The 12,960-nt window shown below is 37.7% G+C and overlaps 1 protein-coding gene across 7 annotated transcripts; it reads right to left on the bottom strand.

Annotated features, from left to right (window-relative positions):
• Nucleotides 1-2,004: 2,004 nt before the first annotated feature.
• On the bottom strand, nt 2,005-9,799 carry LOC111468333 (pre-mRNA-splicing factor CWC22 homolog). Of its 7 annotated transcripts, XM_023113556.1 has the most exons (10): nt 9,454-9,799; nt 7,313-9,170; nt 7,012-7,201; nt 6,209-6,312; nt 5,525-5,627; nt 5,123-5,430; nt 4,315-4,620; nt 3,243-3,611; nt 3,072-3,105; nt 2,005-2,389 (listed from the first exon to the last, which is right to left on the bottom strand). In XM_023113556.1, the coding sequence occupies exons 2-8, from the start codon at nt 8,831-8,833 to the stop codon at nt 3,246-3,248; spliced, it is 2,898 nt and encodes a 965-aa protein (XP_022969324.1). In that variant the 5' UTR covers nt 8,834-9,170; nt 9,454-9,799; the 3' UTR covers nt 2,005-2,389; nt 3,072-3,105; nt 3,243-3,245. The 7 variants fall into 7 exon arrangements, with proteins under 7 accessions (XP_022969324.1, XP_022969320.1, XP_022969316.1 ...); XM_023113552.1 differs by lacking the exon at nt 2,005-2,389 and having other exon boundaries at nt 2,941-3,105; XM_023113540.1 differs by lacking the exons at nt 2,005-2,389; nt 3,072-3,105 and having other exon boundaries at nt 3,246-3,611; nt 7,313-8,840; nt 9,009-9,170.
• Nucleotides 9,800-12,960: the final 3,161 nt, after the last annotated feature.

Below are 12,960 nucleotides of genomic sequence, written 5' to 3' on the forward strand. Positions count from 1 at the left end.
AGTACGCTTACATAGTCCCAACAATCAACATTCAGTATTCTAGTTTGAGGCGCAACCATATTACATCTCATAGGACAGTATAACATCTCGTTTGAACACATTTGTGTAAGGTTAACTGACAACCCTTATAAAAAAAAAAAAAAAGATACAATCAACATTGGGGGAGCGACCCCGTGTGCCTGCTAGCTACTCAGTTTACCCATGTGGTCCTCCACCCCTTTCAAGGCGGGTTTACAGTACAAGTGTATTTAGGGGACTCCTTACTATTTTCACACACGACAGTGGCACCTAGTCACCTCGACGATCTAAACTATTTAGCCTAGGCCTAGCTCGACGGTACCTGTACTACTATCACTTAATAGGGTGCTACTAATGTTAAGGGCATATTGAAGGGGATAGGAAGTGGAGTCTTTGGTGATGCCATCATACTGCTGTTGAGTCTGTCAAGCTTTCTCATTCGTCTTTGACGGGCCCACTAGGTTCTTTGGGACTTCTAGGTAGATTAATTCTTGTCTCATGTTTCCAAGATGCTTAGAACAAACTCCTCGAGCTAATCCCTTCTCTGAGTGCACACAAGTCTTGACCTCTAATCGTCGCTCATGATTCTAGGGTGGAGGGTTTATTGAAAACGTACTAACATAGGTTAATATGTAAACTTCTGCAGCTATAGCACCCTAAGCTTAACTTGATTCTCTAGTGCATCTTGTAAGGGAGATATTTCTATCGATAACTTAATGCATGGAACACATAATCTAAATGTCATATTTGGGAGATGTTCCACATGTCGCACCCACATGTAAGGGAATCATTTTGGGCACTTGGATCATCCTAAACTATCAGGAATCGAGAAAGAAAAACAGGTATGAATTACGAGCTTTAGCCTCAGTTTTTTCTTAGATTTGTGGGACTCCATTAAGGTTAGGTTATAAATTTGATTATGTTATTCTAGAGAGAATTTCGTACTACTTCCATGAAAAAAAAGTTGAAGTTGAAATGGACAAAAAGGTAGAGTTCCAACAATCGGTAAGAACAATGAGTTTTATAGGTATGAACCTACTTTGAACGTAATTATTTTTCTACATAGTTAATTAAACGGAATGAAAATAATTTTGTTGGAAAGTTGGTAGGGCCCTAAGCCTTAACCTCGAAAGTCAGGGTTCTAAAAGGAATTTGGGCATGCGATTCTTGAGTCAAGTATGTCCATATGAAATATGAATGCTCGTCAAATTTGGAGTCAATCGAACATCGAGCAGACGCTCCACGACACCGTATGATCGTTTGCCAAGATGACGTCTATCCATATGAAAATTCCTCAAAGTGTATTATAGGGGAAGCATGACGTCAACTCTCCACCACCCCTAGGCTCTGTGACCTAAGCAAACTACCATATGGCACATGCGTGTATCACAACGAGGGTGAGCGTTGTAAGACGAGTGTTTTGGGCGACTTTCTTTGAAATTGGTCTTTCAAGGACAGTACTAGACAACACGGGTGTGCCAGTATTGTGCCCTAGCTCGAGTGTTGGAGGTTGAATTTTGCACCTGCTATCCAGTACAATATCTGTAAATGACATGGCATGGGCACTGGAGGGTCAATACCTCGATAGAACCCAAATGGATGGATGTTCGAAATGTCTCGATGATATGAACGACATGTGGGTCATTCTCAATGGCATAATTGAGTGAGCTACGATGGCCGACGACACCCCGTGACTTGGGATGACATCAAGACATATGGGCCATGTGAATTGGAAACCAAGATGAGACGATGGATTGCGACGTTGCATTGAGAGACTTCGGCCCCAAATAGAGGCAAGGTCGAGCTGAATGATTTGGCCTAGTGTAGAGGCAAGCTAGTTGTGTCACAGATAATTGAACATGCCCGCACAGGCGGCGTGTGTGAACGAACAAGTTTCGATTCCACACAAGCGATGTTCGGTTGGTGAAGACAAATCTCACCTAAGGTCCAATGAAGCCACAAAGTCAGACAAAAAATGAATATGGGGCTTGAGTTCTCCTTAAGGTTAGTTGTGAGTGTGTCAAGATCACGATACTGCACGGTTCAAAAAGTACGATTGTGATACACCACGTGTCATCACCAGGAAAATAAAAAAAAAAACTCACGCACCTCCAATCTTGAAGACACGCTATGAGACTCCGAGTGACAAACTAGCACAAACCAACATATCGCGCAAGGAGCATAAGTTCCCTTCCCAGACACGCATGTGACTTGTGTGTAGGCTACACGTGGGTGAGCTCCAGTCGCATGTGATGACCAATGAGGTGGGATGTTTGTCCAGTTTTGACTCTCGTTTGCCTCAATTTTGATATTGACCTTAATTTCACTTGAAGTAGATCCAACTAGAGAAATTTTAAGAAATTTGGAGCTCCTGACAAGCAGAAAAGCTAGCTCAAGAAGATGCAATTCACCCAAGTAGTCACTCAAACTTTCTCAAATAAAACTTGCAGGGATCGCTAGGACATAGTAGTATGCAAGCATGCCTACCTTAGGTAGGATATGATTCTAGGGCATTGGATGAGAATGCTAAATATGATGGAAAAAATTACCAAAATACCTCTAAGAAATCTTAAGAAATTTTGAGATGCATGCTAATTTTAATGATTACCACAGCTAGAAAAGAGGATAGAGTACTATAATGTGGATTTATGGTCGTATCTCATTAAGCTTGCATATATGTTTAGATTATGAATTCCATTCTTCGAGGGATTGATAGGGTTATCTTCATATCAAAACATGCATGAGAAAACCCAGCAGTGCCAGAGCAATTTTGATCGAGCAAAATTAATAGGCATGTTTACTTGTAAAATTTGAATTTCTACAACCCCTGAATGGAAGGAATTTTCAATGCAATTCCTTATCGTGATCATATTTTGAATCACCACACCATGTCCATTCTCAGATTCTCATAGACTGCAATAATGATGTAAAAGATTGCCCAATATTGGGCTGGGGCATCTCTACTTTATTCAAGAGATCGTGAACACCACCTCCCGGATACGATACTTTTCAAAAAATAATAATAATAATAATAAAGAAAAGTGTTACCTTACCATTGCGTTCAGTTTAAGCACCTCCTTCATTAATCTATCAATTTCAGAGAAACCACTATTAGTCCTTAGAGGGGTAAATTTTCATCAAAAAAACAAGTAAATAAAAGGTTATTACATTGCCTATATGGATAATAAACATCCAGCAAGAGCAAATGGAGAAAATATACAAACCTATCATCTTCCTGTTTTCCTCCTCTTTTTTCCACGCCTCCTATCTTCGCCTTCACTTTCCTCAGAGCTTGACGAATCTGATTCCGACTGTGAAGTACTTGAATCTGAACCCGACGAATCAGAACTTCCAGATTCCTCATCGGAGTCCGACACTGGTTTTTGTTGTTGCATGATTAACCGTGGCATATTCTTCAAATACTCTCGCAAATTCTCAGTCAGACCACCAAGCCCAATAGACGTGAAGAAGTTAATGGAAAATCTTGTGTTCTTTGGGTTATCCCTGGGGAAAATAGATTCAAACGAATCCTGCATTGTCGGGTCATTGAGACGTTCGTTCAATAGTCGAATGCCCAAATGCTCTGAAAGTTCCTGTACCACGTAACGCCAAGATATAAAAATTAACATCTTCCAAAGCATTCTTCTCAGTTCCAGCACCTACTGCTAACTTCTACACGGTCGCTACCATCATATTTTGAAAAAAGTAGCACCATTTGTATGGTTATTAATGAGAAATGAATGATAATTAGCACAAGATCAAGCATCCATCACTTGTATTCTTATTTGGACTAGTTGCAGAAACATTCATTAACAAGAATGCAAGTCGATCTGAACATATCTTAGTAAATAAGATATTTATTAGCATTCCAAAGGTTGATCTTCAATTTTCCATCCCGCAATTGTTGACTCAAGATGCCTTTTTTTCACGGGGATAAGAAGAATGCATTCTTTTACATCATCTCGTCGAGAATTACATCAGTAATGACTTGATACAAAGTTGTGTTACATACAGAATATCAATTCCACAAATATGGGATGAGTTATATAAAAAGGACTCGTGCAGAGGGTTCGGCATGATAGTAACCAAGTAGACACGATGGAAAGGATGCTGTTTCATTCATTACCAAACAATTCTATGGACGTACCATCAACCATGACAAGAGAAAAATAAAAAGCTTTGCTATTTGACAAACAATACGTTCAACGGCAGAATTCCCTATCCTAAATAATAGCAACATTAACGATTAATGAAAACATAATCATATAGATAACATTTAAGATAGAGTGGAAATACCTGGAAAAGGATCTTAATAAAAATCCTAGATGAAGATGTGGTGTCTTCTTCAGTCAATCGAATGTAAGACAAGACATGCCATGGAAGAGCATCAGTGCCGAGTAAGTGGGCAAAAAATTTAGCCACATTTCTGAGCTTATTAGTTTCAAGCCTATGAATCATCGAGTACTGCTGGACAAAGCATTTCTCAAAATTTTCCTGATGCACTTTGTTGATCTTACAAAATCTTTGCCCCAACAGACCATAATATCGAAGATAAGTTCTTTCCTGGCTGCAACATTCCAACAACATGACGCACAACTCTATCTGCAAATATCACAGCAAACAGATGAACTCACCCACATTTGTACCATTTGTATAATATATCAACAACACAACATAGAATGATCACAAACAAACATCAAGATTACAAGTCATTATTATAGAACTTCTAGCTATTTTGGGGAAGGTTTGGATTCAGAGGAACAATAGGATATTTAGAAATATGAAGCCATCACGTTTTGGAGGTGGTTACTGCCTCCTTGTGGGAGTCCGTGTCTAGGCCTTTTCGTAATTATGATATTGCCTCGATTTTGTTGGATTGGAATCTCTTTCTGTAGCTATTTTGGGATGTCTTTTTTGTTGGACTTGTTTTTTGTTTACTTGGTTATATATTTTATCTTTTTCAATAAAAGCTTGATTTCTTACCAAAAAAAGTAATTAAAAAAAAAAAAAACAAGAAACCAGTTTGACTTTCAGAAAGAGGTCGGAAAGCCTATTAAATTGTATGCAAAAAATGTTAGTAACAGGAAAAGCTTATAGAGCTTACTTCTTGACCAGGCTCGAGTTTAATTTTTAAAAGCTTATGCCCAGCCTCCTCAAAGTCCACACTGGACATAATTGTCAGATAAATTGTCCTTCTGAGGTTCACAAGATTAGTCTCTGTTTCATCATTTATTTGCATCTGCTCCTCATCTTCTTCTTCATTATCATTTTCCTCATCCTCATCCTCTTCATCGTCCGATCCAGCATCAGAACGGTCTTCTTCATCCTCAGATTCCTCACCAAGTATATTTTTCTTTAAATCCTCATAACGCTTCTCGTTTTCGAGGAAATTCGGATCAGATTTGAAGATATCTGAAACCAGGTCAGGAATATAAATGAATGAATAAAACAAACATCATGAGAACACCCAGTTTGATTAATTAATAGACCATGTAAAAAGAGATACCAAGAGCAATCTCAGGATCTATCTCTTCTTGCAGGGACATTTCATGGGTTAACTGATCTTCTTGCTCCACAAGGTCCAATTCTGGACGAACAGCTGGATAGCCCTGAATCAAATCCAAACGGAGAAAACAAAAAAGAGAAGTAAAACATCATTGCGGCTATACAAGGACGGTAAAGAAATGAATGCTTGGAAACAGACAACTAGGAATACTTCCGGGAAGGATATTTCGGGTACATTGCAAGAGGTGCAATTCGGAAATCAAAAGTCACACAACGATGGTACAACATGAAAGAAACAACTAGATTCTAAAATTGGGGGGGGGGGGGGGGGGGGGGTGGAGGGGGAGAAGAACTCTAAGTACAATTTACTTCACACACATTTTACACCAAAGAAAAGACAAAGAAACTAACCAGCCGCTGTACATTTTCTTTTAAATATAGAAACCAACTTTCATAGAATGGTGCATTAAAGTTATTCATTACTAAAACAATAAATTATTTAAAACTTTATTTCATAGAGAGAATTACATCTAATTCATCCCTAAAAACTAATGATAACAACAAAAATAACTGGATATCCTAAATCTTCACAAGTTTTGTGAACTCCCAACATTACATCCCAAGACTCTAACTTACAAAAAAATAAATAAATATGGGGAAGAGAGAAAACAAAAAATGACGATACCTCAAACTTCGCTTTCCTTATTGCAAATAGGCCTTCAATCAGAAACTGAACCCTTTTGTCTATTTCCCCTTCATGAAGAATTCCGCGAAACCGCTCAAAAATTCCTGCAATCAATGAGTATGAAATAAATAAAAGTGAATAAACAATCTTGGTGTAATATAAATGTGGATGACATGAGGAATTATATTTTCAAAAAAATTAATAAAATAAATGAAGTGACCTTACTAGAACCTAATCTATCCTATGGGGTGAACAACAATGTCCTTGAGTTATAAAGAAAAAGAATATAACAATTTTATTTTTCTGATAATAAGAAATGTAGAAAATATTAAATAAACTAATCTCCAGCAGGAGCGGGCTTAAGAAAAAATTGGAAGTAACATGAAAGTTCGTTATCTTTTGTAGAAGGTATAAGCTTTTCAAGAAACCCAAACAGAATGAGGGTAGATGGAGGATGATAATTTCATGACAGATCCATGCAAATAAAAATCAGTGACCATGGTGATTGCACACAAAGAATATCAGAGATTCAAAATGAAGCCATTTCAAGGTGCATGCTCCTTTCTGGGTCTAGATAAAAACATCTTATAGACTACTTTAGTTCCCTCAGTTTTTGGCATGTGTATTATTTCCCAGACTACAGTTTTTGGCATGTGTAATATTCAACATACATATTTTACAAATATAAGCCTTCAACTAGAAATATTTTTACTAAAACTTCTATCCAGATAATATCTTCTTTCTCCAATCAATGTCGAGAAGTTAAAAGGTCAACTAATGAATTAACATGATTGAACACTGACCATGAAGCCCTTTAGGAGAGAAATCCTGTAGTATTGATCCACACTCAGTTACAAAACCAACAGCCACCTCCACGCTGTCATCCGTAGGATTCTCCAGCAACACAGTGAGTAGTTCTAATGCAATTATTTCATGAGCCACCTGCTGATTAACTAAATGTGCTATAAATTTTACAGCAGCTAGTAGTTGAGGCTGTCAAAGATAAACAAACGCAAAGAGGATTAGCAGAAATTTTAAAAAGGAAGATGTTGCAGAAGCCAGAGAGAAAAACTAATATAAACTACAAATATCATGCAATCCTACCTTATCATTCCGTTTATATGCTCTTTTGAGTTGCAAGACAATTCTTCTCAAAAGAAGATCGCCCACTTCTGGAAACTTAGTATTTACAACAGAAACCAGTGCAGCAAATACATCGGTGAACCCTGGAGATGCCATTTGTGACTTCATACAGGAACGGCAGAATAAACCCCTGCCCCTGATCAGGTTCTCTGCAAATAACTCTGGAATGATATTCTTAATGTTAGTAGCATTGACCTTGTTGACAAGTCCATTGATACTTTTCCGGAGTGCATCCCATGTCAAACGTTGATACTCAACGCTGCTCTTATCTTGGACCTCCCTCATCATTCTGGCCAACTTAAATGGTGGAATATAAACCCCACCACTCTTACCCAGATTTGAAGCATCGGAATTCAAATTGTTCTCAGACTGCTTTTCTTGTCTGTGAGGTTGTGGATGGTCAAGAGTCCGCGTGCCAGCCTTTTCTTTCTCCCCAATGTTTCTACGATCCTCTCTCTGTTCATTCACCTCCTTATCTCGTAGATCTTGAGAATTTCTATACTTGTAATCATGTTTTGAATGCTTCTTCTCCCTATCATTGTCATTCCAATTCCTGCCATGTTCTGATTTTCTATGCAATGCCTTGACACGCTCATCTTTTGAATCATGGTGCAAATGGCGATCCATATTTTTATTTCCATTCTCAGATTCACATCGTCTATGGTCATGCTTCCTTTCTTGCTGCTCGTCTTCATCAGAACTTGTATAAGACTTTTTCCAGTCTCCTCTATCTTGTTCTCTATTATGCCGATTTTCACCAAGATGCCTTCTGTCTCTATCATGTCTGCTTTTGTCTCTATCCATTCTCTCTTCATTTTCACCAAAACTTTGATATGTCTCGTTCCTATCTCCTCTATCTTCTCGCAGATTTTTACCTTGATGCCTTCTATCTCTATCATGCTTTTTTTTGTCTTTGTCTTTATCATCTCGCTGCTCATTTTCATCAGAACTTCGGTATGATTCTTTCCGGTCTACTCTCTCTTGTTCTCTCTGATGATTTTCATTATGATGCATTCTATTTCTATTGTGCCTGTTTTTATCTCTGTTCATTCTCTGCTCATCCTTATCTATATTTTGAAGGGGTTCTTTTTGGTCTCCTCTCTCTTGTTCTCTACGCTTATTGTCACCTTGACGCCTTTCGTATCTATCATGCCTGTTTCTGTCTCTGTCAATTCTCTCGTAACCTTCACCAGGACTTCGTCTAGATGCATTCTTTCTGCCATCTTCACTTTGCCACCGTTCATGTATGCGGCCATCATTTTTCTCACTAATTCTTACTTTAGTCTGATCTTCATCACTGTACACATCTTTCAACTCATGCCATCTACTCCCATATTCTTCCCTGGCATCATTAGAATCACTATCATCTTCACGACAACCACGCTGTCCGAGATCTCTTTTTCTACTACTATGGCGGTGTCTATCTGTTTTCTTTTTCACTTCATCCTCATCTGACGACTCTCTGCTGTACTTACTGTCCATTCCAGCGCTGCAGAAGAATGAATATTACTCACAAGCACAAATTTTTATTGGGCACCAACCTAACATCCAAAATTGTCAGAAGAAAATTGGTAAATGACAAGCAGGAAGGCTCTTTAGAAAGATTTCCAGGAAAGATGCATATCATAAGAGAAGTAGACAATAGCTTATAAATGACCTATTCGCCTACGGCCCACACCCCCTTTCGAAGCATCAAAAAAAGCGACTGCGGCCCTTCTTCATATATTGGACAGCAAACTCGAATAGCAAAGCTACATCCCACCACCAGGATTAACGCCGAAACAAACTGAACTAGAACTAGAACTACAGCGGTAAATACCTTGCACCACCGAAATCAAGATATGAAAAGAGACAAATCGGAAATGCGTTCAAACGCCCCCAAATTTTATTTTATTTTAATTTAAGGAACATTGCTAGACTTCCTTGCTTGATTAAACTCAGGTCGGACAAAAAGATCAATTAATCCAAAATAACTCCAGTCTTTACTCGAGAAATGAGAAAATGATAACATTTTTCAATCAAAAATGACGAACCAAATACTACTTGAAACGCCTAGAATAAACCGATCTCATATAGCAGTAAAACATTCGACTTCATTAAACCTCTAAGAATAACTCGATCTCCAAAAATGCCGCTGGAACAGAGGATTACGACGCCGCCGACGCTACGCCGCCGCCGAAGAGAGAGGGTCGTTGCGAACCACGTCGCTAGTTCGTGGGTAATATTGGACAGCTGCCTTTAAAGAGACGATTCCGATACACCGCTGAAGTTGGAGACGAGTCGCCGTTGATTCGTGAGTCCCTGGGTTCACCAGATCTTGAGATGTCGCAGCTGCAAGAAGGGATTAGCCGGCAAACATCAGACTAGTACGGATCCGGTTGCATCGCCCTCGTGCATCCTCGAACGAAAGGTTGATGACGGTGAGAGAATGAGGTGGCAACTGCTAAGGTTTCTAAAATTTAATTTAATTTTCTATTCTTTTAATTTATAAAAAAAAAAATTGAGAATTATTCAAAAATCAAAGTTGAGGTTTGTTTGAAATAATAAATTTCCCTTTCCTTTCCAAAAAGAAAAAAAAACACTATTTCAAAATTTAATATTGCCCGGTTAGAATTAAAAAAATCTTTTTTTGAAATTTTAGATCCCCTAGATGGGTGACCAGAACAATCTAAATAAAATTTACAATTCAATACTTTATTTTTGGATTGGATTGGGTTGAGTTGTCGGGTAACAAGGGTCAACACTAGACCCTGAAGAAGTAGATTGTGAGATCGAGATTGCACATGTGTTGGAGAGGAGAATGAAGCACTCTTTATAAGTTGAAACTTCTCACTAGCATACTCGTTTTTAAAACCTTGAGGGAAAGCGCAAGAGGAAAAGTCAAAAAGACAATTTTGCTAGTTGGTGGGCTTGGGCTATTACAGCAACCTTGAACGAAAAAAATTATATGAATAAAAGGTTTAAGATCTTGACGTCAGGCTTGTTGTCATAAAGAGACTCATCCCCCTCACCCAAACTCTAGGGGCAAACCATAAAGCCAATAAGTAAGACGATTGAAGGGCTCAATAGATAAAATGGAGGGAATGATAGACCGGGGAACAAATAGATCTTATCAAAATACCAATGTCGGTTCATCTTGAGGGTCTTACTCTTTAAGGAACTATCAAACAATGCCTTTACAATGTATGTTGTATAAAGACCCTCACAGGCTTTCATATTGCCTTCACCGAGCATCCTTCAGTGCACTTTAAGTCTTAATACAAGAGAGTAATGACCTAGGAGTCGAACCGGCAGCAGAAAAAGAGGAAGACCACGACACTCTTAGAATGGGAGTGTTGAAATTTCTATCTGCCGTCCAAAGGATGGACTATTAGAAGGAAGTGACCAAGAAGGGACTAATGTTTGTTGATGCAACAATAAACTTGCAACCCAACAAAAGCACCTAGGTAGACTTGAGCGCGACCCACAATTTCATCTCTAACCAAAAAACTCACATACTGGGACTCTAAATAGAAAAGAACCGAGTAAAATGAAAGTTGTTATTGAGGTACCCAAGAGAGTCTTCTGAAATTGGGGATTTTAGTCAAAACAAATGGATTTAGTGGTTCGCATGGACGTCTTCGACATGTACTTGGGATGAACTTCCTTCCTGAACATAAAGTCATCTCAATGTTATTGTCGAAGTGCATAATAATTACTTATTACAATCCTACCGTAATCTCCAAAAAAATCAAACAGTCGGACAACTTAAGAATGATTTCTGCCCTGTAACTAAGGAGAGGACTCGCTTGAGAAGAGACCACATTTATGTCATACCTTTGGTGGAAGAAGTAACCACCATCGATCCTGTCTCGAAGGAAGTTCAAGACGTTTTGCACGATAATGCTAACATAATGTCGGATAATTTGCCAAAAACATTACCACCCCATCGGGGCATTGATCATGAAATCGAACTCCTACCTAGGGTCAAACCCTTGCGAATAATGCATATCAGATGACTCCACCAGAGCTAGCCGAATTGAGGAAGTCATTATAAGTTGTTGACATAGGGTTCATCCATCTCGCAAAAAACACCATACGGGACCCTGTGTTCTTTTAGAAAAAGAAAAATAGAACATTACCCTTGACTTTGCAAAAAAATTGATAAGATAAGGAACCACTACAAGAAGAATAAGATTCGGATTACCTTGTTGATCGAATATCTCAAGGCAAGAACATTGTTTGAGATTCGAATCACTCCACAAGCAAGATCGATCATGTCTAGCTTGAATGATTCTTATTGATCAAATATCTCAAATACTTGTTTGAGATTCGAATCACTCCACAAGCAAGATTAATCATGTCGAGCTTTAATGATTCTACATGCAACCTAAACTATATAGAATTGCAAATATAGTTAGCCATTGGCTAAAGAAAAGCACAAATGCTTCTTTTACTATCTATTTTCCAAGTCTTCTTACAAATACAACATACATGACTTTATATAGCCACAAAATGAAACTATCAAATGCATTCAAGAGCGGTAACATTCATACTTAATGGTCATAATTAACCATTATGTAATTGTAACCGAAAGTAAATAAAAAGTCTTAAAATATAATGACTCTAAATTGTAATATATCCAAAATTTATAACAATCAAACTTCATTCTTCTTCAATGTGGCATGAATTGAAACATCTTTTGATAATTTTGACAATTTTTTCTTCACATCTTCATTGAAGCATACTGTATGATTGATGTCTTTTAGTTCATATCATTCTCCACTTCTTCAAGAGGATTCGTCCTTGAATCTATTTGTGAAACTTGGCTACAAAAAAATAAGTTATGGAAATACAAAGAACCTCACAACACTCTCTCACGTGTACTCAATGAATTTTAGGCCACTCTGTTTGCACTCATGTACACAAATGAAGCTCTCATTCTCCCCTCTCAAATTTTTTTAGTAGAGCCCAGATTGGATTTTTTATTTTGGGTCGATTAAAAAGTATAAAGATAAAAACAAATTGAAAAGAAACATAAAGGAAACATATATCAAATCTTGAACCTGAAGCTCTGATACCAAATGATAACATAAGGAACCACTACAAGGGGAGTAAGATTCAGATTACCTTTGTTGATTGAATATCTCAAGGCAAGAATATTGTTTGAGATTCGAATCACTCCACAAGCAAGATTGATCATGTCTAGCTTGAATGATTCTTGTTGGTGTTTGAGATTCGGATCATTCCACAAGCAAGATTGATCATGTCGAACTTGAATGATTCTACATGCAACCTAAACTATCAAAATGAAACTATCATTACAATAGTTGTAACATTCATACTTAATGCCCATAATTAGCCATCCGGTAATTGTAACCGGAAGTAAATAAAAAGTCTTAAAATATAATGACTCTAAATTACTCTAAATTATAACCCACCCAAAATTTATAACAATCAAACTTCATTCTTCTTCAATGTGGCATGAATTGAAACATCTTTTGATAATTTTGACAACCTTTTCTTCACATCTTCATTGAAGCATACTGTATGATTGATGTCTTTTAGTTCATATAAAAAATGTATCAACTTTCTAGGACCTGTCATCAAATGCAGGCAAATCAACATGG

The sequence above is a fragment of the Cucurbita maxima genome, unplaced genomic scaffold (assembly GCF_002738345.1).
Source record: "Cucurbita maxima cultivar Rimu unplaced genomic scaffold, Cmax_1.0 Cma_Scf00002, whole genome shotgun sequence".
In the NCBI taxonomy this organism is placed as follows: domain Eukaryota; kingdom Viridiplantae; phylum Streptophyta; class Magnoliopsida; order Cucurbitales; family Cucurbitaceae; genus Cucurbita; species Cucurbita maxima.